Source organism: Nyctereutes procyonoides, unplaced genomic scaffold (genome assembly GCF_905146905.1).
Source record: "Nyctereutes procyonoides isolate TBG_1078 unplaced genomic scaffold, NYPRO_anot_genome, whole genome shotgun sequence".
In the NCBI taxonomy this organism is placed as follows: Eukaryota; Metazoa; Chordata; class Mammalia; order Carnivora; family Canidae; genus Nyctereutes; species Nyctereutes procyonoides.
Genome location: NW_026575132.1, coordinates 8,567,807 through 8,595,636, shown reverse-complemented (window position 1 = coordinate 8,595,636; position 27,830 = coordinate 8,567,807). Strand labels below are relative to the sequence as shown.

The 27,830-nt window shown below is 37.7% G+C and overlaps 1 protein-coding gene across 2 annotated transcripts in view; it reads left to right on the top strand.

Annotated features, from left to right (window-relative positions):
* SATB2 (SATB homeobox 2) overlaps positions 1 to 26,949 on the top strand; it is a 185,837-nt gene extending 158,888 nt beyond the window's left edge. For both annotated transcript variants that reach the window (XM_055345634.1, XM_055345633.1), the window contains one exon: positions 23,820 to 26,949. In XM_055345634.1, the coding sequence (XP_055201609.1) occupies positions 23,820 to 24,281 (462 nt within the window). In that variant the 3' untranslated portion in view covers positions 24,282 to 26,949. The remainder of the gene's footprint in view (positions 1 to 23,819) is intronic.
* The last annotated feature ends 881 nt before the right edge of the window (positions 26,950 to 27,830 follow it).

Sequence of the window (27,830 nt, the reverse complement as noted above, 5' to 3'; positions counted from 1 at the left end):
GTAAACCACCTGGCTCACTGGGCATGTGTTGATAAAGCTGTGGTCCTTGGAGGGTCAGGTGTTTCTTAACAGTGAGCTATTGGTACAGAAAAACACATGCTGTTCTAGGACCATGAAAGCCTGCTTCTCATTTTCTCCTTAAATTTTTTACCAGATTATTTCTCATTCATAGGTAATTGTTGGTTTGAAAGGTATTCATCATCTTTTCAGAAGAAACAGGTATGCACATCTACAGAGAGGGACCTCCCCTGTGGATGAAATTCTCATTTTTTATCATTTGACTAGTTGAAGCAGGGGTGTTAATTTCACATACTTGGATTTGGGCCTAATCACTTAAACAGTTTATAAATCTGGGAGATGGTTGCAGCTGAAACAGGGTATGAGGGTGGCTTGGAAAGCCCAGTTGCAGTTGCCTTTTTTTTTCTTTTTAAGATTTTATTTATTTATTCATGAGAGACAGAGAGGCAGAGACATAGGCTGGGGGGAGGCAGGCGCCCTGTGGGGAACCTGATTTAAGACTTGATTCCTGGACTCCAGGATCACGACCTGAGCCAAAGGCAGACACTCAGCCACTGAGCAACCCAGGCGAGCCCCCCACCACTACCAGTTGCCTTTTTAAGAGGTAAGAGGCTGCATGCTGGGAAGTGGGTGGAACTGACACACTCGACCCACAGATACACACTAATGTAGCCATTTTTATAACTTCCTGCTTAAAGAATATTTCAATAGAAAGTAAAATATCCAAATGAAAGATTTATTTTAGCTTCTTTTTCTTCCTTTTTTTAAGCATAAGTGATACAAATTGTCATGTTGCTTATTCAAGTCCTTCGAAATGATAGCTGTGCCAGTAGCTTCAAGAGCGTAGACAAAGAGGAGGGGCATTGGATCTTCAGAAGATCTGGGTGTGAATTCCAGGGCCACCACTGGAATTGGAGCTCCCTGGTCTTGCAGAGGCCACTTAAGTTTTCTGTAAACAGTGATAATCCCAAATCTTTAGGATAATTTGAGGTTTACATGAGAAAGTGATTGCGTGGAAGGCACCCGAGAAATAATAATGGTACCTGAGCTTTATTAGTATGAATACTACTACTCAGTGAAATAATTCTACTCAGAAGAGTAGTGAATAAGGGAATAATTCTATTCCGAAGTGTTCAGAGTTGAACCAGGATGGCGTCAGCACATAATTCTACAGGAGGACACGAGTGTGTGCCTTGCCTCTATTGCGTGCATGTTGTCCAATTGTTCTGAGACAGATTGAGAAGCTCCGAGCTGTGTAGTTTTATCTGATCGTTATAAATTTCCAAGCTCTTCTAAAAGTTATTATTAGAGGAGTGGCTGTGTCGGCCTCTACCCACTGGAACCGGGGTGGGAGGATGGCCCGAGGTGCCATGAGGGATGCCACCTTGGAAGGGCAGAGGCTGAAGCATCTCATGCTTGCTATGCATCAAAGATTATTAAAACAGCAGTAACAAAAACAACAATATAACAACAACAAAACGTCATTCATTATAAGTTACTTGACAGTAAGTGAGACCTTTTCTTCTTAGCTCCGAATAAAATCCCTTTAGGGCATAAAAATATGCCATTGGATATTACAAAAGTAGATTGGTACTTTTTTTTAAAGCTTCAAAAAGCAAAAAGATCACTTATACCTTCTGCATGATCTCTGCGAGTCCTCTCCTTGCAACACATCAGAATCCACAAAGTTGTGAAGATACCGTGCAGTGACGATGTTGGAATTTCTTTGGTGTAGTATTAAGTAGGCATCTGCCACACCAGCAGCTCTGTACTGGTCTCCAATGGACTCACACAGGGGGAAATAAATGTCTTCTGGTCTTGAATTGCTTGCAGGCCTGCAGGGAAATGGATATTGACTTTGTAGCAATATGTTGAGCAAAGTCACAAAATTCGCTAAGATCTTAGCACACTCTTCAATGGGTCCTTCATAGTGATAGTGATAACGGGTGATTTTCATGTAAGTGACTCAGTTTCTGGCATCACTATCTGGACTTCGACCTCTTTCCCTCATATGCAAGCAAACAAGAGTGCAAATATGTATGAATAGCATCATTGTAGAAGGAATGCAGAATCAGCTCTAATTTACCAAAAACAAAAGACAAAAAGGAAAGCACTTGCAAATATTTGCTGTTGATGGCAACAGATTATTTGAAGTGCAGGTCACACGACAAATGCATAAGTGATGGCTCTGTGATTGAAAGCCACAGGGTTAAGAACTTGATAATAAGTACAACCAGTTGATTTTAATTTTGGAAGATTGTGGTGTCTTGCTTATATAATGGTAGAAACAAACATAAATGCTTTTTTTGAAAGTAGGGCCTTCTGGGTATAATTTTTTAAAACACATTTAAAAATAGATGACTGGGACTTGCTTACATCCAAGTGTAGTATGACATTAACATAGAAAGTTCTCAAATACTTAACAATTTTACTCTGTGTTTGTTACCCTCCTCCCTGAGACTCTCTTCACTGTTTCAGGAGCTAGAACATCTTGTAAAGAATAAATGACTACTTTCTATCTCTATTTTCAAATAACCATTTTGATAAAGTGAGAAAAAAGATTATATCGTAAAGAAAAGGGTCCTGAAAGTGACATAGCCTCTAGTCACTAGGACTGAGTTTGTGACTTTGGATGATGGGTGTGATCCCTTAGTTTCCTTCTACAGTTTTGTAAACTGTTACAACATGGGTTAGATGATCCCAAAGACCCTTTCTATCTGAAACATTCATTCTGTGAGTTGGTTTATTTCTGATTTCCATTTGAGAATTTTAATGAAAATGTAAAAAACAAACAAAAGCAAAACCACATTGCTTCCGGGAGGTTCAAATGGATTTTGGAAAAACAAATTAGCGACAAAATAACAGATGATGAACACCTTATATCAGCTCAGAAAGATCCAGTTGATTTTCTTATGATTCATAGTTATGACAATTGCAAGAGAAATCCAGCCACTGAGTTAAACTATTGTAACCAAACCTACCTACTGCGGCTTCTCAGCTGTTTCTGTTTAGTGTGGAAATCTAATGTGGCTGAAAACTACCGCTGATTTTTATTAAGTTGAAGTCTGGAACTTCCCCTTGTAATGATAGAAAAGCACACTTTCAATTAAAGGAAAACTGCCAAAGTTCTGAAATTCATTTATTTTATTATTACTCAGTTTAACCCTAGAAATGGGAGATCAAGCAAACTGGATAGATTTGACAGTTCTAAGGTCATAAGTTCAATTTCCTCACAAGTTGTTTCTAGATCTAATTCACTGCAAGTCATATAACCCTTCACCTTTTGTATGGAGTCTTTTATCGAATTGTGTATTATACCAGGGTCATCCTAATCACTTGGGGGCTAAGAAAATGACAGGTAAGTCAGGCCGGGCAAAGGAATTCCAGCAAGCAAGTCTGAGAGGCAGAAGAGGGATGGGTATCACTTTCTGTAGCAGACTCAGGGTATGCTGAAGTAAGCGTAAGCTGTCTAGCAGGCACTGATTGTTAAATTTTCAGGAATTTTGAAAGGCAGCCGTTACACCCTTAGTAGAATGGAAATGGCCATGGTGGGATTATTCACACTATGGAAATTGGCAAATGATCCAATTGGGGCTTTTTTTTCTCTAGAGAGCCAGTTGCTACACATTTACCAGCACAACACTGAATAGACTCCAATTAACTTCTTTTTTAAAAAGCCCTGTGGATATCCATGTATTTATTTTTCATAAAGACATGCCAAAAACCATTGTGTGAAAGAAAGGTGTTTCCAGAACTGAATGGCTGATTGGTAGTATACAGTTCACTCGATACCCAGATATAAAAAATAGTTTATTTAAACAGTCATTGTTTCTACTTTCCTCTCCATACTCTCCTTTAGTTTAAATCTATTTTTTTTTTGTATTCAAGGAAGTTTGTATTTCTTTGTATTTATAATATGCAAGGCTAACTTGAGTATCTGGTTAGAGTTATTTTGCAAAATCAGAACCCTATAGCATGATGTGTCCCTAGTCTGATTTCCTAGTGCTGAACACCCAACACATTTGAGGTAGAAAAAAGGACAAGTTACTTTAATACAGTTACTTTCTCAGATATGATAAACTGAACCCTTTATTGCACAATGAGAAGTCACTTATTTTTTAAAAGGTATGCTAATCTTCTAAAAGGTATGAAATCTATGATGTGAATTCATAAAGAAATATAGGTGGATATGGAAAGATCTCATTTCTGTTGTGATCTATATGAACAGAATATGCTAAAGTAAGCATATCCTATACAAGTGCAATATCTAAATGCAGATAGTTTTTTAAATATAGTTTCCCTCATTTCAGTTTTTGGACAGTTCATGTCGACGGTATACTCAAAAGCGTGGTAATAGAATAGTAGAAAGGAATTATGGTGGACAAATGTCAAATATTTCCTTGGAAGACATAATTTAGGGATATATTTTTGAGAGAAATCCTTATTTGAGCTTGTTCATCATGTGAAACGAAAACCTTCCAAAGAGATAGAGCTAAAATAGTTAAACAGGTGTGCTGGAAGTTAATACAGTCACTTAGTAATGAGAGAAGAGAAGCAAATTGACTAATTCTTTGGCTTGTAAAACATAATCTGGATCAAATGCATCGGTACATTCTATCAGTTGATGACTCTCTGATGTATTTTCAAATGAGAACTACTGATGTACCGGGGAGAAGAAGCTTTCTTGTCATTTTATTTGCAAGAAATCAACCGATTTATTTTGAGCTCCTAGAACAGACATATTAGAGAGGGCATGCTGTTCGTCGATGATCTCTACACACTTGTGTATATGAAGCAGAGTTGTACAGTACACTATGTGAACATGTACTGTCATCTGTGTTCTGGGCTGCCATTACTCACATATAGAATGTGTATGTAATCAGTTCCTATTTTATGTCATATTCATCTGCATTTGCAGCATTTCAAAGACTAGTCTGAAACATCTTGGCACAGATGGGAAAAGCAGAGTTGCTTTATAAGTTCCAGAACTACAAAGACACGGATCTAACATATGATATTAATAAATAGCTTGGATTGGGGGGGGGATTAAAAATTAGATTATTTATTTAGAAAGTTGAAAGTCTTCATTTGTGATCATTACTCTGTTCTTGAAAGGAAATAGGTGCTGGGTTTTGTGTTTTGTTTTTTTCTCCCATCTTCACATTTCCCTTCTCCCCCTTCCTCATGTTTTGAATTAAAATCTAAAGACGTACCGAAAGAGTGTATATATAACTGCAAGAAGGATGTGGTAAATCATGGCAGTGGTTTGTGATCTCACAGACACGGTGGTGTCAGGAACTAAAGACCAAAGGCGAATCCTCAGCTTCCAATGGATTTACTTGGAATCCCTCACCCTTGTAGCATATCATGGATAATAGCATATCATGGATAATTACATTTTTACAAACGGTAGAGAAAATCATTTTGACACACACATAGTATTTTCCAGCCAGACCAGCTTTTCAATCTTTTACAGCTTTCATGCATTAAGGCTCATATTTTCTTTGTTTATTTTTAAAATATTATCATTAATAATAGGTTTGTTCTGTGGTCAGCCTCTGAATAGAAGACACTGAGGAAGACCCCTTTTTCCCTCTTGCCCCAAGTCAAACATTTGATACCTTTTCCTTTGTAGAAGTTTGTGCTACTCATGTTTTTCATTAAGAAAGTTATGGCAACCAAATTTTCATGGAGATTTTTAGGAGCTTTGGTCATTTTTCAGCTTATTGCTATGTGTAATAGAATGAATTGTATTTAGTGGCGAATCACTGAAAAGGAAAAAAAAAAAACAGAAAACAGTCATAGAAGAAATACCGTCATCGATTTCTTTGCCACTGCTATGCAGTGGAGTGAATTCTGACTGGATAAACCTGGAAAAGGTCATCCCCATGAGCCACTGTGCTGCATCACAATTCCAGAGCACAGAAAAAATTGGGGACGTATTTTCTTTTCTTAACCCTTTCGGATCAAATGTGGTATTTCATTTTGAAAATGAAATTAATTCCCCTGAGGCATTTGAAACTTTAATAATACACAATAAATAAAATCATATCTAATAACTCAATGGTTTCATTTGGCACCATCATCATCTTCTAGATGTACTGCAACTGTGGAAACATAAATACTTGCAGGCCTCGAGCGCCCAGCTTCTATTTGCTAAATAAACTTGGCTTGCTTTAAATTCCTCTGTGTGCAGTCATTAATACAATCCACTTTGACAGCATTTAATTAAAGTGCTTTTCTCTATTAAATTCATTAAAAGCCCCCCTCCCCCGTCCCTGTGTATAACTGCTTTCCAGATGCTGAGTGGCAGGGACCTATGAGCCTCACTTTAAATAACTTCTCATTTCTCTTTGTAAAGTGTTTATTACATTCAATTTAGAAACTGTTAAATATGGCTTAGAAAGAAAGTCAGATTCCAGGACATGTTCACCATCCCTTTAGCAATTCTTTGAAAAATAAATGTTAGTTTAACTCATCTGAATGAGCATTTATTATCTGAATATTTTTCTTATAATCTGTCAACACTCCCAGGCATTTAAGCTGGGAGGTAATAAAGATATGATTTTCCTATCAGGGTTGGGGAATTTGCATTAGTTCTAAGCAGGTACTTGGCTTGAAAATCTCTGCCTGCAGATTCGGGGGGAGTGAGCGTAGCACTCCAGTATTAATAGATTATTGACAGTTTAATGTCTTGGCACCTACTTAGCCCATGCGGTATAATAACCAGGAAGCTATCTGATATGAAAGCAGTCAATAGCATTTTCAATCAAAACCTTTCAGTTAATTGCTGGTTGACCTTAGAGATTTCCTTTAGGCAATGCCGTCTGCAGTTTGGACCAAAAGGAACATATTGATTTGTAGAGTTTATTCAGAGATGACTATTTAATACCCATTGCTCCAGTATATGTGGTAAATTTTGCCTTTTCTGTGTCTACCAAATGAATTGTCTTTTTGGCAGTGCTTTTCACAAATATTCCCTTTACCAGCTCTACTTTGAAAATACCTCATTAAATCTGTTCTCTTCTCAGAAATAGAAAGTTGGGAATCTTGAGAGTACACGTGATCAAGTGTTTTAATATGATAATAGAATTTTCATACAATTTTTTGTTCAGTCTGGCATTACAGTTCCAACAGAGCCTGACAAAGCTAACGATACTTTTAGTAAGAGTGGTCATGTAATACCTTATCCACACACAATACACCTGGAAACAAAAGCATTCTCTGATGCCACATGCTTGTTGGTCTCCATGAGTGTCAGTGTGATGGCTTATATTTAGTTTCTAGATTTTCTGTACTTCTATGATTTATTTAGTTTTAGTTGAATATTTTTAAAAACAAATTATATAATAAAATCTAAATAAGCTACCAAGGCAGGCAGGAAACAGCAAAGGCAGTTTCTGGCCCCAACTTTAAACCATTTTGCCTCATTTTGGTTGTGTGGTGTTGGAACTATAGAGATTGAATCAAAGTGGGGAGAAAAATATAGACTTTGAATTACTTGTGTTACTTTTGTTGTTGTTGTTGTTGTTGTTGGTTCTTCACACATGGGTTAATGTCATTCATTATACGCCAAAGATAATCATTCTTGATGTTTATTATTTGTTTTTAGAAAAGACCTAGAGTGCTTTCCATGGCTTTTGGTAGATGGGCAACATTCTTTCACATGTCACTCCTTTGGGAGCCATTTTGTCTCAGGCTTTTCTTGTGATACAGATGATCCATTTTAAAGCAAATGTATCTAGTTTTTGTATATTCTTTTTTGAAGGTTCCCTTTTTTTGTCTTAATATGGATTTTGTCATTGTTATTTGCTGTTTTGCTATTTTGTCTCTAGCAACTTTTTTTGTCATAGAAACTGCTGTAGGCCTTTTGAGCTCTGTTGAGAGTAGAAGTATTTTTACAGTTTGGAGAGGTTTCAATTAGATGATTTGGGGGAAATTAAAGAACTGCATGAACCACTGTATGAATTTAACACATTACTGCAAACGTATAATTCAACTCTTGTCAGTAATAAGTGTATTTTTAAATGAGTGCCTATATGAACTTGCTGTGTTTTTCCCCTTTGCTTGCTTTTCCTCCCCTTAGAAGTATTAGACGTGTTCTAAGACTTTTGGCTTGTGTAATGTGGCTACTACCACTACAGAAGAATTCTGGAAATGTTAGGATCCATTTTAGGTTTCAGCTGCTCTCTCAAAACATAGTGCCTGACCCTGTGCTGTGTGGAGATGAATATAACACAGAATCTACCCCTAAGGAGCACACAGGTTTGTGGAGAAACAGGTCCAAGGACAGATGACGTAATACAGTACTCTGTAAGTACAGAGAAAGGAAAGCACAAAAGAGTGACGCGTTTGCCCATAACCTGGTGAACCAGGTGAACCAGGGGACTCAGAAAGTAGTGCTGCTCAGTATCTCTTATAGAGCTCCTGCTTAGAGGAGCTTTCTGGGTAAAGGAGACAGCAGAAGTGGAGGCGCCAGAGGTCAGGGGAACAAAAGAGCATGAGGGTGGAGCTAGAGCTTTAGAGCACTGCCCAAAAGGCAGGGGTTGAAGATCATGGACAGAAACAGACAAAAGCTACAGTGGGGTCTCAGAACTCCGTTGGATATGCAGGAGGCCTTGAGCCATCTTAAGGCCACTGAAGGCCTTTGGCAAGATGCTCTGTTGGCCATGGCAGGAGGCCTGTTGGGAGGAAGTTACAGTAATTCAGACAAGGGATCATAAAGGACAGAATAACAGTCATGGGGGACATGGGACAAGGGAAAACTGGTCCAAGAACTGTTTCAAAGCAATTATCAGGAGCACATGGGATTGACTAGATGTGGAGTTTCAGATGACGGGGAAGAGACAGCAAGAACTCTCAGATGGTGGGGTAAGTTGGGTTGAAGAGGTGTTAGGGCACCAGCTGAGAATGTTAATGATTAAATGATTAATTCCCTGTTACTGTCATTTGTAAGTATGCTTTGTACTAGGTTTTCAGCTATTAAGTAAGCCCCCCCGCCCAACCGCCAAGCAAATTCACATTTGAAAGTATAATGATGGGACAGTTCTAGTATCTGAGGACTTGCACATGGTAAGCAAATCCACTTAGAAAAGCCGAGGCGATGAGGCACAGAGAACAAGACTGGGCTTGCTTCGTGAATCTGGATAGATGAGAATGTCACGTGACTGGCCTCCGGGATATAGAATGGTTCATCCACAGCTTAGAGACTGGAATCTTCCTTGTGCGAAAAGGAATGGCCAATCTAGTTACTCCTCCCCTGGGCGTTAGGAACTGAGATTTATCTTTCCAGTGACCATCTTTGGTACTGTGGGAGCAGATTTATTTTCTTGAGGAAACCACTGTCTAAACAAGAGTGCCTGGTCCCATCTGCTTTCTACCTTTCACCCCATGCACTTACCACAAAGTTTAGAAGCAAAGGTTTCCCCATACCTGGTTTCAGTTAGATCATTAATGTGGAGGTTGTAAAACTGGGGTCCGAGTAATGAATTATAAGTGGTTTAGAATTTAAAAGGATACTCTAGAATCAACCTTCAGGAAATCTTACTTCACATCATTTAATTTTTCCATATTCTTTTTCTCTTGAAAGAAAATAGTACTAAGAAAAACCAGTCTCTGATGAAATTAAATGATTGTGTTTGATAAGCTCTCACTTGACACCTTTTCATTGGTAAACCCCAAGGAATCTTACCTAGAGATCAATGGTCTCAACTTCATCCTCTGAGGAGAAAACCCCTCTTTGATCATTTGACTTTGTTTACCCAGTTTGGACTTCAGGGTAGAATAAACCATAATATGTCAGTGGTGTGGTAATGCTAGATATTTTGTCTTTTACCAGAATGGTTGATTATAATGCACTGCTTAAGATTTGCTTTCTATAAAAGGAATATTTGTACTTTTATGTGTTTGATTCACACAGTACAGTTTTTCTCAAGTCCTGTTATTAAGTGGTTACATCCAGAAAGCGAAAAATATGCTGAGGTAGTTATTTTATTGGCGAACATCTAATATTTTCACTAACCATAACTGTCAGATTGTTCTGACTTCTAAGTGCCCCAACTGTAAAAATTATACAGAAAATGTGGCCTATCATGGGATTCTGAGTAGCCCATGTGAGGCCTCAAGCACATGGATTACCTTCTGTCTTCTTTTCCCCCAAGTAAAGGATGGAATCCACACACCCTTAAACGCTCTTCTTCAGGGAACTGGAAAACAGTATATAACTGCAGTGTCACTAGTTGTGTTAACACATAAATGCCATCACAATGATGGGGATTTTTTTTTATCTTAAACTGAGTCTTGGCTGAACTTTATCAGGAAGAGGATCTCTTTTTTATACCAGCAAATTTTGACAGGATTGGGTATATGCTTTTTAAAAATGGTACACAAAGATAGAAAACGGAAAAATCCCTTTATAACCCACTTAAAATTAACATTTAGGAGAGGAACTTCTCCATAATGTATCCTAATTTTTCCTAACTTCTTTGTCTTCACTTTAAACTCTACACTTGAAACATTGAATTAGTATCCTTTGCCATTCAGAGTGTCATTTTTATATTTTAATTAGATGTTTATTCACACTGACACGAATTTGTGTTAAAACTTACATTTAAACAGACCATATTTTTGTATTTTTCTCCATTTATCAGCCAGACAGCAGTGAGCATGTTTGTTCCATGTTAGTCTCAGGGGTGTGGGATTTGGGGTCAGAGCTCAATTTCGTATGTCCATTTCCCTCTCTGAATCACAAATGCAATGGCAGCCCTTGGTGTTGTGAGATTAGTTTTTTGTTGTTTTTAAGAAGCAAAGTCCAAAAGATAGGAAGCACTTTAACGATATCCTAATTATAGGATTTAAATAATTAGAGGAATTTGACATAGGACTACCAAGTCACATTATATAATCTTGTGTAAATCGGGGCGAGTAAGGGTTTATTCCAGTGCTTTGGAAGTAGCTTGAATTCACTCTCCTGCTTTACTGTAGGAATCATTATATAGTCCTTGGCTGGCTACATGATGTCCACAAAATGTATCTGTTCTCTACCTCCATTTAACATAATGTGTTTTCACTTAAAAGGAATCAAAGTTCTGCTTTGGTTAAATTATTGGATGATATTTATTTATCAGAAATAGTTGCTGTGTTCTTTTAAGCTTACCTTGAATTTCTTTAAAAAAAAATCAAATTTCAGATCTCCCTGGATACTTAACTGTATTACTGGCATTTATTGAAGTTATTTTCACACACATTCTACTGGGCCACATTTTACTTCACCTGAGACTTATTTAGTTAACTAGGTTAACTGTTTAATAATTCTAATGGTGGTTTTTATTTTGAACCCTTTACATATCTTTTTATCTTGGCCTTTTGCCATTGATATTATGAATTTCCAGGTTGGTTCTTTTAATACTATTATTAATTCCGGTACTAAAGTCATCCTAACCTTACTCTTTCACTTCGTTACAGTGGTGTCTCTAAGTTGAATTAAGAGCTTTTCTTTCATTCATGCTGATGCAAAAGCCACTCTTTTCTTGATTATACCAATGAGACAAATCATGGCATTCATTTAAAAGTCACAATCCCAGAGGTAACTGCCATATCTGATCATGTCCATGTTACTCTTATCTCATTTTAACTCAAATATAAAGTCTCTAAAGACGTTTTAATAATACCTGTATCTTGAATCTGGTCTTCAAATGATGGGTCTTCTCTGTAAATTTTTAGGCTGAGTTTTGTGATTTGAGAAGACCTTGTAAAAGGTAGTGGAGGTGTGTGGGAAACAGGGAGAAAATTAATGCTATGGGTGTCAAGCAAATGAGATTGGGGTGGGCGGGCTGGGAGATGGTTTCTCCCAGGTAGAAGGGCACATGGTCGTGGCCTGGACCATCCTGAAGAGTTTCTTCTTCCCCGAATCTCTCATGGTTTATGTCTGTCACATTTGTGGAATGGTTTTGGTCATGTTAGGCCCTAGATGGTCATATAAATTAATTTAATGGATGATGCTGTTGGAGGGAAAGGTGTAATTGTCATTAGGTTCAATATATGTCCGTGTTTTACCTTTCTTAGATTCTGACAGGAGAGATGATTGTTTTTTATGTGGTGTGGTATCCATTTGAATGACATATGGTCATCTCGAGCCTGCTTAATTTACTGTCTGTCCACTCATCTCCTTATATTGAAAAAGTGGCTCACCCACCCACCTCTTTAGTGTTTGCAGATCTGGCCACTCCCAATAGTCAGATTAATGACTGCAACATTCCTCTTTTTTTCTCCTCCGAACTATACCAAAGTTGTTGGTATAGTTGTTCTCAATTTGTTACCAAAAAGGAAATGATATAAGCCAAAGGCTGTTTTAAGAACTATACTTCCTCCATCCCCTAAGTTTATTTTAACAGATTATTGTGTCACAGTGTTTTTATGCTTTTATCTTTGACCAAAGTGTTTATTTTGAGAAACAATTATTAAACTGCATTAAAAACATACACGATGTTCCAATACCATCTTGGTTACAATATTAAAGGAAACTCAGACTAAGGCTGGATGAAATTGAACACATATTTCCATGTCAGACTTCCTACCATTTTGCTTGTTTGTATTGATTTCTCCTGACATGCTCTTCTTTTATTGAGCACCACTCTTTTTTTTTCTTATTTTCTCTCTCTCTCTCTCTCTTTTTTTTTTTTTTTAAATCCCTTTCCTAGAGCTGTATGTGCTAAAAGCAATTGTAAAAGGAGACCAACTTATATTAAACCTGCCTGGAGTCAAAATGTAATCTAACACCTGTAGTCTGTAATTTGTCATCACTTCATGGATACTTGTGTTTTGTGTGTGTGTGTGTGTGTGTGTGTGTGTGTGTGTGTGTGTGTGTGTTTAATAACAGATTTCCTGAGTTTTGACCTTAGGATACTGTATAATCCAAAAAAGCAACAAAACTAAACCATGGTTTTTAATAAGTCTTATAATAGTGTTAGGATGTGAAATTACAACCATAAGAGTCAACTCAAGTAACATCGTTCAAAGTTAGAAATAGTGCGGAGTTGTATATCTAGGAGAATGTTTTGCCTTCCAAAATGTCTTGGAGCGATAAGGTCAAGAGATAGATCATAATGCATGTGTAATTTCTCTTACACTTATTTATTCTCCAAGACCTTCCTTGGTGACTTGGTACAAGTAAGGATTTTTTTGACTGAAGGGGACATTCTGCATTTTATATTAAATGTCTTGTTTTCATTAGGAGAAAGGGCTATATGTTGAGTGTGATTCATGTAGTAGAATTTTCAGACTTTTTAGTCTCACGGTCCTCTTTCTCTCTTTACTATTGAGGACTCCAGTAATAATATATCTATCAATATTTGACACATTAGAAATTAATTCTGAGATAGTTTTAAATGTTTATTAATTTAAAAAATAATTGTAAATAATATATGTGCATATATGTAAATGGTACATTTTTATGAAAAATAACTATTTCCAAAACAAAAAAATGAGAAGACTACCATTGTTTATATATAATATATACATATATAATATATATATAGCAAATATTTTAAATGTCTGGCTTAATGGAAGACAACTGGATTCTCATAATCGCTTCTGCATTTAATCTAATACAATATGTGGCTTTGGTTGCAGTAAAAGAAAATCAAGCCTCACACAGACAAGGGATTGGAAAAGGGAGGAGTAATTTAATAGCCTTTCCAGGTCATTGTGATATTTTTCTTTGTTACTACAGGAAAACCTTGCAAATGGTAGTTTTGTAAAAGTTGCAAAGTGGGATCTAAAGACATTGATAAACTTTCATACTTACATATTTTATAATTCATTGCTCGGCCTTGTACTTTGAATGGATCTTTTACCTATACATAATTTTGTAATATGCAAATATCATTTGGAAAATATCAATTAACTGAGTGATGCAGATCTTCCAAATGCTAACACATTTCATTGTATGACTGACTGATTGATTTAAAAGATTTATTTATTTGAAAAAGAGAGAGTATGAGTGGAGGGAGGGGCACAGGGAGAGGAAGAGAGAGAATCTCGAGCAAACTCTGTGCTGAGCACAGAGCCTGACATGGAGCTTGATCCCAGGACCCTGAGATCATGACCTGAGCTGAAATCAAGAGTTGGACATTCAACCCACTAAGTCACGCAGGCACCCCCCCCCCCCCCATTGTATAACATATTTAAAATTTTTGGTTAAATTACCACCAATATCATCAGGAGGGCCTACTAGGGAACTAATTACATGTTTTCCAAAATTTTAATTTTCGCTTGAAAGGTCAAATTTTATCATTGGCAGAAATACTGTCAGATTATTTTCTTTGAAGTGGTAGGCTCACTTCATTTTTAAGAAAATGTCTGTCAGATACCCAAGTCTGAGTAACTGTATTTTGTCTCTTAGTTGTTCTTTCAAGTAAAAATGCTATTCCATGACGAAGGCAGCTACATCAGCTCACAAATCTCACACAAGCAGTCTTTCTCATGACAGCCATCCTCCTACAGTATTCTATACAAGTCCTTTCTGTGTACTTCCCATTTCCTCACAGACTTTTAAAAAGAGGGTATACTCAAGGGTTGAGTTTATTATAATTAACAATATATTACTGCATCATCAAGGACATTCTTAAATGAAAATGGAATTTTTATGGTGTGCACGTGGTAGTGAAGAATACATTTACCAGCGCAGTTTGATGCCATTGACTTAATTTATTTTCACAGGCTAGCAGTTTTTCCACCATTGCTTTTGTACCACTGGTATAAATTTCAGCATGGCCAAAAAGGCAAATAATGTCTTAGTTTTGCCACAGAGATAGTTTTGATATTCTAGGCTTCTTGACAGGGAATCAGGATTTCCCCAGGGGTCCCTGGACCACATTTTGAGAACTGATGAAGTATGTGTTCCCAAAAGAATCCCCAGGCTGTGCAAATAGAAGGTGTCACCTTGAACGGGTCTATGGCTATGAGATATAATTCCATGTGACAGATGCTTTAAAAGGCAACTTCCATGCGTGAGGTGCCATGTTAAAAAACAAAGATGTGTGTAGTATATGAGTGAAAGAGATAGGGAAACTCCTGGTGGACATGCCCATTTGTAGATCTGTAGATCTTTGGAGTGAAAAGGACAAACAGATCTCTGAATTTGTTGCTAATTTTTGTAATAAGCATAATCGATAGAAAAATACACGAGGCATTATACTACTGTTTAAGTCCTCCTCTCATTTTTTCATAGTAGTTAGTACTTACGGAAGTCTTGCTTATGCCAAGAACTCTAAGTACTTAGCTTGCATTATCTCAATGAATCCCCCTAACACTAGAAGGAAGATTTTATAGATTAACAAGCACCGTGGCTCAGAGAAAGTGACTTGCTCAGAATTGCGAGGCTAGCAAGCCCATGTGCTTTTCAGGGTAAGGACTGGATTCAAAGCCAAAACTCTGTGACCCCAAAACTCCTCTTCACAGTTTATATACCATGCCAGTATACAGGTCATACAATGCCCTGCAGTTTTTTTTTTTAAATAAGAAATAATTAAAATATGTGTCATACTTGCTTTCAGATACCCACTAGACAGGAATTCTTATAATGAGTGGCAGTTTATTTACTTCTTAAACATAGTTTTGCCAAAATGGAATAATAATAAGAAAAAATAAGTTATGCAAAACAAGAATAATAACTGTTCTGAAAATAAAGAATATGGAATTAATCCAGTACAGGAGAACAAAGACATACTGACCACTTACTGTGCACCAGACATATGGTGTGCCAACATGTAGCTCACAGTCCAATAAGTGAGATAGATATATAATGATTACATTAATATTTATATTAGTTAGCAATCATTAATACTAAGTTCTTCCCAGTGAATTTTGAGCCAAAATTAATTGTCTTAAGTGCTGATTTTGGGGAAAAGGGAATATTAGGGGGGTAGAGCTAGATTGTTGAAACTTAAGACAGATATCTCAGTTACATGATACTTTACGTAGATTTTAAAACAGCACCATTCACTCATTTATTTATTTAACAAATTCTAATCAAGTTATGCACAGGGGCTTTCCAACTGTTCGAAACAATTGTTCTTATTGCCTGTTAAATATATTTTCTCAGGACTTTTAGTGGAAGAATGCTTTCCTTTTGGGGATCAACTATTTTACATTCTGTTGTTATAGGTGAGGTAAATTAAACAAATAAAAATAATTCTGGTATTAACACAAAATAAATATAGACAAAAGTCATCTTGTCCATGTTCTCATCTCCTACTGATGAGCATTACCATTTAGGACCTGAAGTTCTGGATGAAGCTCAGCCCTCAGGGTAAGGCTTGTCACAGAGATGCGCATGCATCCACCTGGGAAACTTTTGTTTTAACCTATTCCCACACTGAATCAGCCACCCTCTACAGTCACCTTTCTAATAATTTCTCATTTTGTCTATGTAAGAAAGACCACAAAGTCTTGGCTTATTATAAGTAATCCAGTTCACCCCATAATGATACAGTGAATTATATACTTTCCTGAACTTAATCATTCAAGATCTCACTTCCTTCCCTGCAGGCAAAAACCATTATATTTTACACATGGCTCCCAGCTGGTTTTCATTGAGGCCTTCAAAATCTATTTGAACACTGAGAGGTTTAAGAAGAGCTGCTTTATCTCTCTTAGTCGACTTTTGTCATGGTACCATTTTGTCCTTGTGTTTTCAAAATTTTCAGTTTTGAAGGCAGAGAAACAACATGTGCCGGTATCATGGTTGTGCTTTGTCACTGGGCAAGGAAGTTTGGGGTTTTATTTTGAAGTTGATGTCTCTTTTGAATATATTTACAACTTCTATTTCTTCATCACTATCTTTATGTCCATTTACATACGTGTATATCGTATTTCAGCCCAAAGAGATTTCAGCAATAAGGAATTTATTATTAGACTTAACTTTCTATTTGTTTATATCCTATCCGTAACGTATTCATCAACATTTAATTGTTAGAGATAGGACTACATATTAGAACGTTTTGTAAATTAATAGGTTCAATTATGATAGACACCCCATAAGTATTTGATAAACCAACACTTTATTTATTTATTATTTATTTATTTATTTATTTGCTCTCTTAAGCTGTGGTTGTCTTCAACATATTCCTTCCAGACCTGATAAAAGTACCTCTGATAAAGAAGGCAGCCATCAGTTAAATGTAAATTAACTGTTCTCTTGAGGATAGAAATACCAGTGCATTCTTCTGGTTGTTATTATGATAGTGTTGCCATTTGGGATACTCTGTTTAAAGTCCAGTGATGTACTAGGAACTGAGTTTTTCTTATTGAGTATGTGACTATATGAACATCTCTCTTTTCTCTACTAATAGTGGCAGTTTCAAGCCCTCCTATATTTCTGCCTAAATCAGATTATGAGTGCAGTCCCACTGTGAGGGCTTTTCATCACATTGATACTCGAATGCCAGGGCCCAACATACTCTGGCTTTGGCGACCTCACAGTTGTCATTTCTCTTGAGCATAGAGCTGTTCAACACTACTTTCTGTGATGGTGGAAGTGCGCTGCCCCGTATGGTACTGCACAATGTGATAATCAAGCATGTGAAATGTGGCTAATATAACTGAGGAACTAAGTTTTGTTTCTAGTTTTAATTAATCTAACAAAATGTAAATAGGAGCACCTGGGTGGCTCAGCCAGCTAAGCGTCTGCATTTGCCTCAAGTGATGATCCCAGGGTCTTGGGATTGAGCCTCTCATCAGACTCCCTGCTTAGTGGGAGTCTGCTTCTCCCTCTCTATCTGCCTTTCCCCCAGCTCATGCTCCCTCTCTCCCTATCTCTCTCTCTCTCTCTCATAAATAAATAAATAAATAAATAAATAATAAATAAATAAATAGATAAATAAATAGATAAATAAATAGATAATAAATAGATAAATAAATAGATAAAATCTTAAAAAAAAAAAGATTAGAAAAACCCCTTTAAATAGCCACATGTAGCTAGTGGCTGCTGTCCTGGGTGGTGCAGCTCTAACATGCTGCCTTCCTTGATGTTCTTGAAATATACCAAATATATTCCTCCCTACTGTGTTTTTGCTTGCTGTTTCCTTTGCCTGGAATGCTCTTCTTCATGGCTTGTTCCTCACTTCCTTCAGACCTCTCCTCAAGTGCTGCCTCCTTCAGGAGCCTTCCTTGAGTGACTGCATCTAAACCCCAGTTCTTCTTTTGCATTTCTCAATTTTTTTTTGCTTATAATATTTGTTACTACCTGATATTTTATTTATGGTCTGTCATCTCAAAGTCTAGAGACCTGGTTCATTCTCCTTATGTAATCTTGCTCATAGAAAGCAGGAGAACATAATGTTTAAGGGCATGGGATTTAAAATTAGGCAGATATGTGTTTAGAATACCAGTTCTAAATTACCTCTACTCTCTTTGAACTCCAGTTTTCTCGTCCTAAAATGGGGGCAAAAATATCTACCTGCAGGATTACTGTGAAAATAAATAAAATTAAGTAAAATTAACATATTTTTTAGCATTTAAACCAGTGTTTAGCGCATAAACTTTACATGAATGCTACCATCTGTTACTACTTCTACTACTACTAGTACCACCACCACTATTATCATTGAAGCTACTGAGACATTTCAGTGCTATGAACACGAGTTGTCATAGTGAAAAATTGACAAGAGAAGCTATAAAACTCTTTGTAGAAATTATTAGAGATGAATTGTTGACTAAGTTTAGTTGTGATGGAAGAAAAAATCTAAATCTAGAGCTAGTAGGATGAATGATCAGGCTTCAGTTTGCAAGGGTCAGAAGTAAAGGGACGGATGGTGATCTTTACAGAACAATATATCCTGTTATTTGGGAAAATCACGTGAAGAGAGATGGTGGGCATTATGAATAGAAAAGGTCAACTTGGGCCTATTTTTAAAAAGAAAAAAGGTTGAGGCTGGAAAGTTTGGACTTGGGCAGGGGTTTTTTTTTTATGTAATGTAATTATCTAGGAAAGTGCTCCATTCACCTTAACTTAAAGAAAAACCCCAGAAAACGATAATCTGGTTGTGTGAAGAACTCGTTAGAAAAGAACATATATCTTGATTCAGTTGGCAGGACATTCTCTGTCTTGGTTGAAGTAATTGTAAATTTTGTAGTTAAAGAAAAAAACAAACAAAAAACATTAGCCAGAAAATAGATGCCTGAATTGTCAAATAAGCGGAGGAACAGGAATGACTTAAAGGTCCGTCCAACAGGAATCAATGGCCTAGCCTCACACTTAAGTTACTAAGGGTACTTGGTTGGAACAGGAGCCAGACTTGATTCATCTACTTAACCAACAAGGAATTTTGAGCATCTCTGAGAAATTCAAACAGGAAAACTAAAGTTCAGTTAAATGGGAATTCAGAACCCTATCCTATGAAGACGAGGCTAGAAGAATTGACATTATTTACTTAAGATGTAAGAAAATGAAGAAAAGTTCCTGCCATCTAGATGGGAAGATCTTAAGACCAGGTTGTATTGATCGCCCTGCCCTGTCTCCAAAAGACCACCCATAAGCATCTTAGGCTCTACTTTTGTTCAGCTGGAAGGGAGCACTGCGAGACATTAAGAATTCCTTAATTACCATGATACTAAGCCAATGCACAATTGGTTGTGAGGAAATCTATGTAGTGGTTTCGTTGTTTGTTCTTTCTAAAAATTGTCTAGAGACAATAAACAACTTTCTGCCTGGAGTAATTAGAACATTTGGGGGAGAACGCAGATCCTTGGACAGAACTTGGGGAGTCTTTTTGTCTCAGGTCTTTTGCATATTGTGGTTGAAAGGGAATCGCAGCCAATGTGGCCGTGTGGCTGAGAAACCTGAGGCAGGCCCTTTGGTACCTTGGAAGGCCGTTGCACTTTAGAGCTGCTCATTTGGTCATTCTCTATTTTGACTGCGCTCTCCTTACCTGCTCTGAGATGCTCAAAATGTTGCCTAACCTTCTTCCTGGAGATATTGTCACGCCACCCAACTCACCATATAGAGCACTGTCTGACCAGAAATAAACATTTCTCTTTGTAGGATATTTCATTTGCTGTTACTTCTCTGAGAAACATCTCTTCTCCAGTGACGGGCAGTAACATTACCGTTGTCCCTTGGAAAACCTACTTTCTCCCACCGAAACAGCTCCCTATTTGTTTATTTATTTATTTTTTTAAAGATTTTTATTGATTTATTAGAGACAGAGAAGCAGAGACACAGGCAGAGGGAGAAGCAGGCCCCATGCAGGGAGCCCGACGTGGGACTCGATCTCAGGTCTCCAGGATCAGGCCTGGGCTGAAGGCGGCGCTAAACCACTGAGCCGCCGGGGCTGCCCCTGCTCCCTGTTTAATAATCTCCAATGTAAAGGGCTTTCCCGAGGCAGTGCCTATTTCCAGGCTATTCTTGATCCAAATAGTACCTTCCTGAGCAACCATGAGGACTAAGTAGGCTCATCTGTGTGGAGCTGTAAGCGCTGCCTGGCCCAGCGTCCGGCAAGCGGCAGCTCTTCCTGTCCTCGCCCTGCCCCTGCCGGGTGACGGGGGGCTTCCCTGTTGGCATGTGTCAGCACCGCCAGAGTCTGTGCAAGAGGGGCCAAGTCAGCCATCTGGTTGGACCTAGGAGAAGAACAAACCCTATCATGCAGAAAGATTATAGTAACTTCAAAGTATAGTTTTGGAAAATCTCTTTAAATCTAACCAGTGCAAAATGGAAAACCCCTAAAGAACCAATCTAATTATTTAACTAAATGGAACCATTATGCTGACTTTTACTACAGAAGGCAAGCATAATTTAGAAAATGGGGCACTTTAATTCTCTTTTGTTTTCCAATTAACGCAATTGCTCTAATAGGAGGTACTCGAGCTTGAGTGTGTATTCTTTGCGTACATATTTCATATATAATGTCAGTGTCTCGCTCTGTCCCTCTCTTTCTCACCAAAAAGCAAAATTCTCACCTGTTGCCACAGTGGCTCATTTATTACAATGGTCAGGTTGCCCAGACGACGACCTCAGAGCAAATCTCTTCTGCCGTCAAAGCGCCCTGAACGGGCCCGCAGCGCAGATCTACGTTCCCTTCCGGCTATAATTAGGATGTTGAAGTAACAGAGCTCTCAATTTTTTGCTGATGCCAGCTTACCACAGCAGACCACATGAATTTACTCGTAGTTGAAAGTAGTAAAGAAAATGCCAAGAACATTCATTTTAATTGGTCAACATTATATGGACCTTTAGTGCCACCGTTTTATGGTCCTGCATTTTAGATTTCTTTCTGCCACCAGCCGTCAGCTTATTATGATGGATATTCTTATTTGCATTTGATTATCTTTTGATTATTATTTTGATTGTGATGTGATTGCCAATTATTGTTTTGAAAAGTTTCATCCTCTTCAGCTTGTTACCTTGCTCAGGTAACAATTGCATGTGCGCTAATATTTAGTAAATTCCATCTAAAAGACTGACATTTTCACATTGGTAAGAAATTGTTTTTTCATCAGATGGTCCCTGGGAGTGGACTCTAGATGGTGGATTTTTTTTTTTCTTAATGCTTGCTTTGATGTTGATATTTCATAGCCAAGAAAAGAAAATGGGTCATATGGGTAGTGTGTGGTAATGGTAGTGAGGATGGTGGTACCATGGATTCTTTAAGGTAACTAGACCTATTTTCTTCTGCACTGATTGCATTGATTTCCCCCTGGACTCTGGAAAATGTTTAATTTGTTGCTCTAACATGAAAGAGACTGCATGAAATAAGAGGGAATGGTAAAAGAGAAATGTATGTTTTTTAATATGTGAACTCACTATTCTTAAAAGCTTTGGGAGGATCCAGAAAGTCAGGCATTGATCTGAGTATAGGAAATGTGGTCTTTGTCTTTGGAGCTGACATAACGCTTCTTACTGTGGACCATCACAGCAGCCTTTTAATTGTCGTAATATTGCTGCTGGTTTTTTGTAAGGTGTGAGTAGTGGCAGAGGCTCCTCTGCAGGATCCAGCGATCCTCCCCCCTTGCCATGAAGTCCATGTCACACAGGCCTATGATGGGAGCAGGGAGGGAGGAGCAAGTTTCTATGGCAGTCTCCTCTGTATAGCTTGCTTTTTTGGGTCACATTGAAGAGGTTCATAAATAAATGTTAAAATGGGAAATTATTCATGCAGAGAGATGATATTGAAGAAGCAGTTATGAAGATCAAGAATAAGCTTGCCTAACTAGTGTCGAATGACACAACCAAAACAATATAGTTTTCCTTTATTCAGGGAAAACAATCCAGGAGTTGGGGTACTATGGTACCTCACAAACAGGGTGCACCCTCTCTGTGGGATTTTGGGCAAGATCAAATTTTATACATCGTAAGACATGGCAACACAAACAGGGCATGATTGTCTGGGGTTGCAGATCTGACTGTATTTAGAAAGATCAAAGAACCAGAAAATAAGTGTAGAGCCCAGAGTTGGCTTGGCATTTGGGGATTGGCAGACTGGATGCACTGTGGAAGTTCAGTCTGCTGATGTAGCACCACAGCTAAGGGCAGCTCCATCTTGGGTCTAGAAATTTAAACACTAGACGTTTATTTTGTTTTGTTTTCAATTTTTAACGAGTGGGGAATATGTAGAGATAAAGGAGAAATTGTAAATTAATTACAACAACTAGAAAATCTTAAGGATTAAAAAACAAATTAGGGAGTATGTGCAAAACAGAGTATTAATAGTTTATAGTGATATTGAGGTCCATTTATGTGACTGTAGATTAGTCATTTAAAATTCCTCATTTAAGAAGGATGTTATATCTTTCAATTAGTTTGGAAGTTTTTGTATTTTTTAAAACCATTACTTAAGGATCATTATCAGGGCTGAAAGAAAATAAAAGTTCTTCCTAATTCTATGAAGTATTGATTTTTCTGGCCGAAATACCAACTATTTCTGGCTGAAATACTAACTCTATTACACTCTTAAGGGTAATTATGAGGCTGATGATAATAATTACTATCATGTATCAAATGTTTGCCCGTAGCTTGAGAGGGACAGACTATGGCCCATGACCAAATCCGATCTGCCACCTGTTTTTGTAAATAAAGAGTTCTTAGTACACAGCCACACTCGTTTGCTTACGTAGTACTTAAGGCTGCTTTCACTCTACAAAGGTAGAGTTGAGTCATTGCGACAGAGACTGTGTGGCCCTGCAGAGCCTACAATATTTACTATCTGGCTCTTTACTGAAAAAGTTTGTCGACCTCTGATGTAAGGTAAGCACGATTCTTTACATACATTATGTTGCTTAATTCTTACAACATCTGTAGGAAGTCAGTGTCTGATCCTTCTTTTATAGATAACGAAGTGGAGGCTAAAAGCTGTTACTGACTTGTACAGGGTCACCCAACTAAGTAGAAGAGTCTGAACTTGAACCCATGAGGTCTGACTGTAGAACCTGCGGTTTCTTCTCACTGAGTCCAATTTCTTTGCCATTTGGCTTTAGAGAGGTGGCATCTCATGCTGGTTGACAGCAGGAAAGGCTCTGGAGCCAGATTGTTTGACTGCAAATGACCTTGGGCAACAAAGGACTTTACTTCTTTGTGCCTCGGAATATAAATGTTAGCAGACTTTACTATTATCACCCCCTTGTTCTATATGAGATTCTAAATCTCCAGAAATTCTTTTCAGTTTGCAGAAAGACCCAGATTTACAAATGGCTGCAGCAGTACTCCAAAGGTAGATAGATAGACAACAACACTTAGGAGGAATGATGGCTTTTGAAAGGTGAAATCCTGAGTCAAGTGTTAAATTTTTTTTCTTTATTTTAATTATCAGGTCCTTCATAGACAGCAGTCTCAGCCAGCCAAGGAGAGTTCCCCTCCCAGAGAAGAAGCTCCTCCCCCACCTCCTCCAACTGAAGACAGTTGTGCCAAAAAGCCCCGGTCTCGCACAAAGATCTCCCTGGAAGCCCTGGGGATCCTCCAAAGCTTTATTCATGATGTGGGCCTGTATCCCGATCAGGAAGCTATCCACACGCTTTCTGCTCAGCTGGATCTCCCCAAACACACCATCATCAAGTTCTTCCAGAACCAGCGGTATCATGTGAAGCATCATGGGAAGCTCAAGGAACACCTGGGCTCCGCGGTGGACGTGGCTGAGTATAAGGACGAGGAGCTGCTGACGGAGTCCGAGGAGAACGACAGCGAGGAAGGCTCTGAGGAGATGTACAAAGTGGAGGCCGAGGAGGAAAATGCGGAAAAAAGCAAGGCCGCGCCTGCTGAGATTGACCAGAGATAATGTGAACTCCTACCAGGCAAAGCAATACATCGGTCCAAGGATTTTCTGTTTTAATTTCTTTAAAAACTTTTTTTTTTTACTTTATTTTATTTTATTTTGGTCTTTTTTTTTTTTTTTTTGGTCTGTTTTGTTTTTCTTACCTTTTTTGACATTTCTTTGTTGCACAGGATACACCTATAGACTGAATAAGTTCAGTATTTCCGAATCAGACATCGCCTTGGCAAAGACACTAAAAGTGTTACACTTTTACAATTGACTGGATCATAGTAATTATAATCACAGGAGACTCTGCCTTCATTATCCTTGCACTTACGGAAGAGACATCAGGCAAGTTCCAGGATGAAAAGATCTACGAAATAAATGAAGGAAGCTACAAGTGTGTGTGTATATGTATATGTATATATCTATATATTTACATATATATATTAAATTGCATGGGACAGAGAACTTTACAATCCGAAAGAATAGACTGTGAAATGAGTTCTTAAAGAAGAGACTTGTTTATGTATTAAAAAAAAAAAAAAAAACCACTTCACAGTGAGTCGCTTTGGCTTTTTGATAAACTGCGGCCTGCTCTCAGGGTGGGGTGACTATTTTTGAATTCCTATTTATTTTCTGTGTTTGTCCCTGATTTTTTTTTTTTTAATTCTATGGCTTCCTATCTGGCAGCTTGATGGGTAATTTTTGAGGTATGTATTTAACAAAATAAATCAACACTGCCAAAAAGAAAGAAGAAAGTAAAGTGGAAAAAAAAATCAGGGCACCTTAAAATGATACAAGTCAAATTGCTCTTAAGACACAATGCACACTTAAAAATGACTCGATATGTTCCGTTATTCAACTTGTCATTCCTGTAGTGAACAGATGCATTTCCGTGGAATTCCAAATGAATAAAACTGTAATTCAGTACAGAGAAAACTTGTCCTTTAAGTGCAGTCTTGATAAAATGACATTTTGACGTTGGACGTACGGAATTCATAGTATGAGCCACATTTTATTGTGAAACTTACTGTTCGTGGCTTCAAACCTTACAATTAATAAGCCTGCTCATTTAAAAGTTGTTTGTTGTTGCTGTTTTCTCTTTTTTCTTTCTTTCTTTTCTTTTTTTTTTAATAGAAAATAGTTCAATGTAATGTTAAGTTTAGAAAAGAAGTTGCTGCCCAGTTAAAGGGGTTCCCTGTCAAATAAATCTCCATCCTTCCGTCTCCCAAAAGATGTTTCTTATTTCTGTTTCACTTGGGGCTTCCTCTTCTTCGTACACATTCCATCCACCTAACCAAATGTCTGTGGTCCCTGCCCTCCCATGCCTCATCCCTTCCCTGGTATGGCAGCCTGAACAAGAACCTGATTTTGAATCATTGCGCAGCTCCAGGCAATAGAGTAAGCGAAGCGATTTCAGTGGAATCACCTACTCGTCATAAATGGAAACATCTTCTCAGTTACCTACAGAGCAATTACCTTACGTAAAGCAGAACTAATGCCGACTGGCTGTTTAGTGGAGTGAGCATTAAAGCTGCAATCTACTATAGCTCTCCAAACCTCCTGTAGCTTCCTATCAGAAGCACCAGTAGCATTACTTCCCACTTCTTACTTACAGTAATTGCAAGAGGTGACCTCACCTTCAGGACCTAATCCATGCCTCGGCGTGGCCATCAAACAGTCCCACACGGTTGGATTTTTTTTGGAGTTGTGCTCTCATGCAACCTTGTCAAAGACCTCATGCAATATCACTTTGAAAGTTATTTTCTGTTTACTACACAAACATTGTAATATAACTGTTAATACTATTTATATATTTGAAAGGTATAAAAGGTAGGAGTTAAAAAAAACCTCTATGTGTAGATATTAACTCAGAACTTACAATATACAGGGAGAAGACATGTTGCAATACAAGCTAATCTAGCTGCTCAGTAACCTCTGGAGTTTTTAAAGGGACATTTTCCTGTACTTTTTCAAATAACGATGTTGAAAAAATTCTCTGACACGAGCGTCACATACCTTTGCAAAAGGATGGTGGTTTGCAGTTAGGCCCTGAGCCCGTCCTTCTGCTTCTGTAGTATGCTGCAGCTTTAATCCGAAAGTCCACGCTTGCTGCTTCCTGATCTCCGAGTTACTCTTTCCAAATTGTCTTCTTACACTGTTGCTGAAGGTCACTCTGTACATGTAATGGAAACTGATTTTGCCAAGCTCTTACAAGGTGGTTCATCTATCGATGGCATCCGCATTTGGTATCTTTTACACTTCAACCAAAAATTTATTAGGTATTTTTCAATGCTAAGTCTTGCCTTTTATTTTTTAATTTCACTGCCAAGTTTGCAGTGATTCTAAGTGAATCTGTGGGCATTTTAGCCTGTGGTCTTGCCAGATCTTTGCGAATTACAATGCATATATGTCTATTTATTCAATATCTGTCATATAATATCTATTTGGAAGAAGAAACTTTCTCTTGTAGTGCCTCTTGACAAAGCACAATTTCCCGCCTTTTTTTTTTTTGTGAAATGAAAAAACAAATTGTGTTTTATTGCGGTATCAACAATGTGAATAAGGATTAACATATTGTAAATGTTCTTTTTTCCATGTAAATCAACTATCTTTGTTATCACTAAGTGATAATTAATTTTTAACTTATGTGCATTGTTAGGCTGTTAGAATTTTTTGGTTGTTAAAATAAAACGCATTCAATAAATATGACTTCGTTTGTCAAGTATTTTACTGGGCATTGCCTTCTTTCCGTTTCAATTTTTCATGTGGAGTGAGACCTGGTGTCAGAAAAATCTGCTCCCTTCTTTGAGAAATTAGGCGGCGGCACCCGCAATTACAGATGTTTGAATCCTGCACGATGCATGGAGTTAATGGTACATGTGAATGTATGTACATCTCTGTGTGTTTATAAACGCATGCATGCTCACATTCTGGAGCTGGCAGCGGGGAGAGCCATTGAGCCAAACGTTTTGTCGTATACAAACAAAACTCAAATGTATAAAGATATATTTATGGGCTTGCTTCTTTATTTTTCTAGTGAATATTTTCTGTTTATAATTAAAAACCCACAAATGACTGCGTGTCAGGAAACTTTTGGAGCACATATGTCCATGGTTAATGGACATAATAAAAGTCTTTTATATTTAGAGCTGGGGTACCATAATGTGTGCATAGAGGAATGCCGGAAGGATTGATGTATCTGAGAAATGTGTGAAAATGACTTTTTAGAAAGTGCTTACAATGGAAAAAATTGCTCAAAAGACTAAAGTTAATAAGGAAGGAGCAAGTGCTTAGCTTCAGAACTGGCAAAGAGAAAGTCAATTAAAAAGTGATTCTATTTTCTTTTGATATTGTAAATTGTCGTGTGTGTGTGTGTGTGTGTGTGTGTGTGTGTGTGTTACATTTGGTTGACACACAGATGTGAGTTTTTTTCCTTCCTTAGTTTCACTTGCCTTTTTTTTTCTCCGTGATAGTTAACAGCTCACAGACCATGTAGATAGGTTTTACGGACAGTGTGTGGATACTGGATATTTGCAGAAAAGCAGACAGGCCCAAAGCACAGAACTC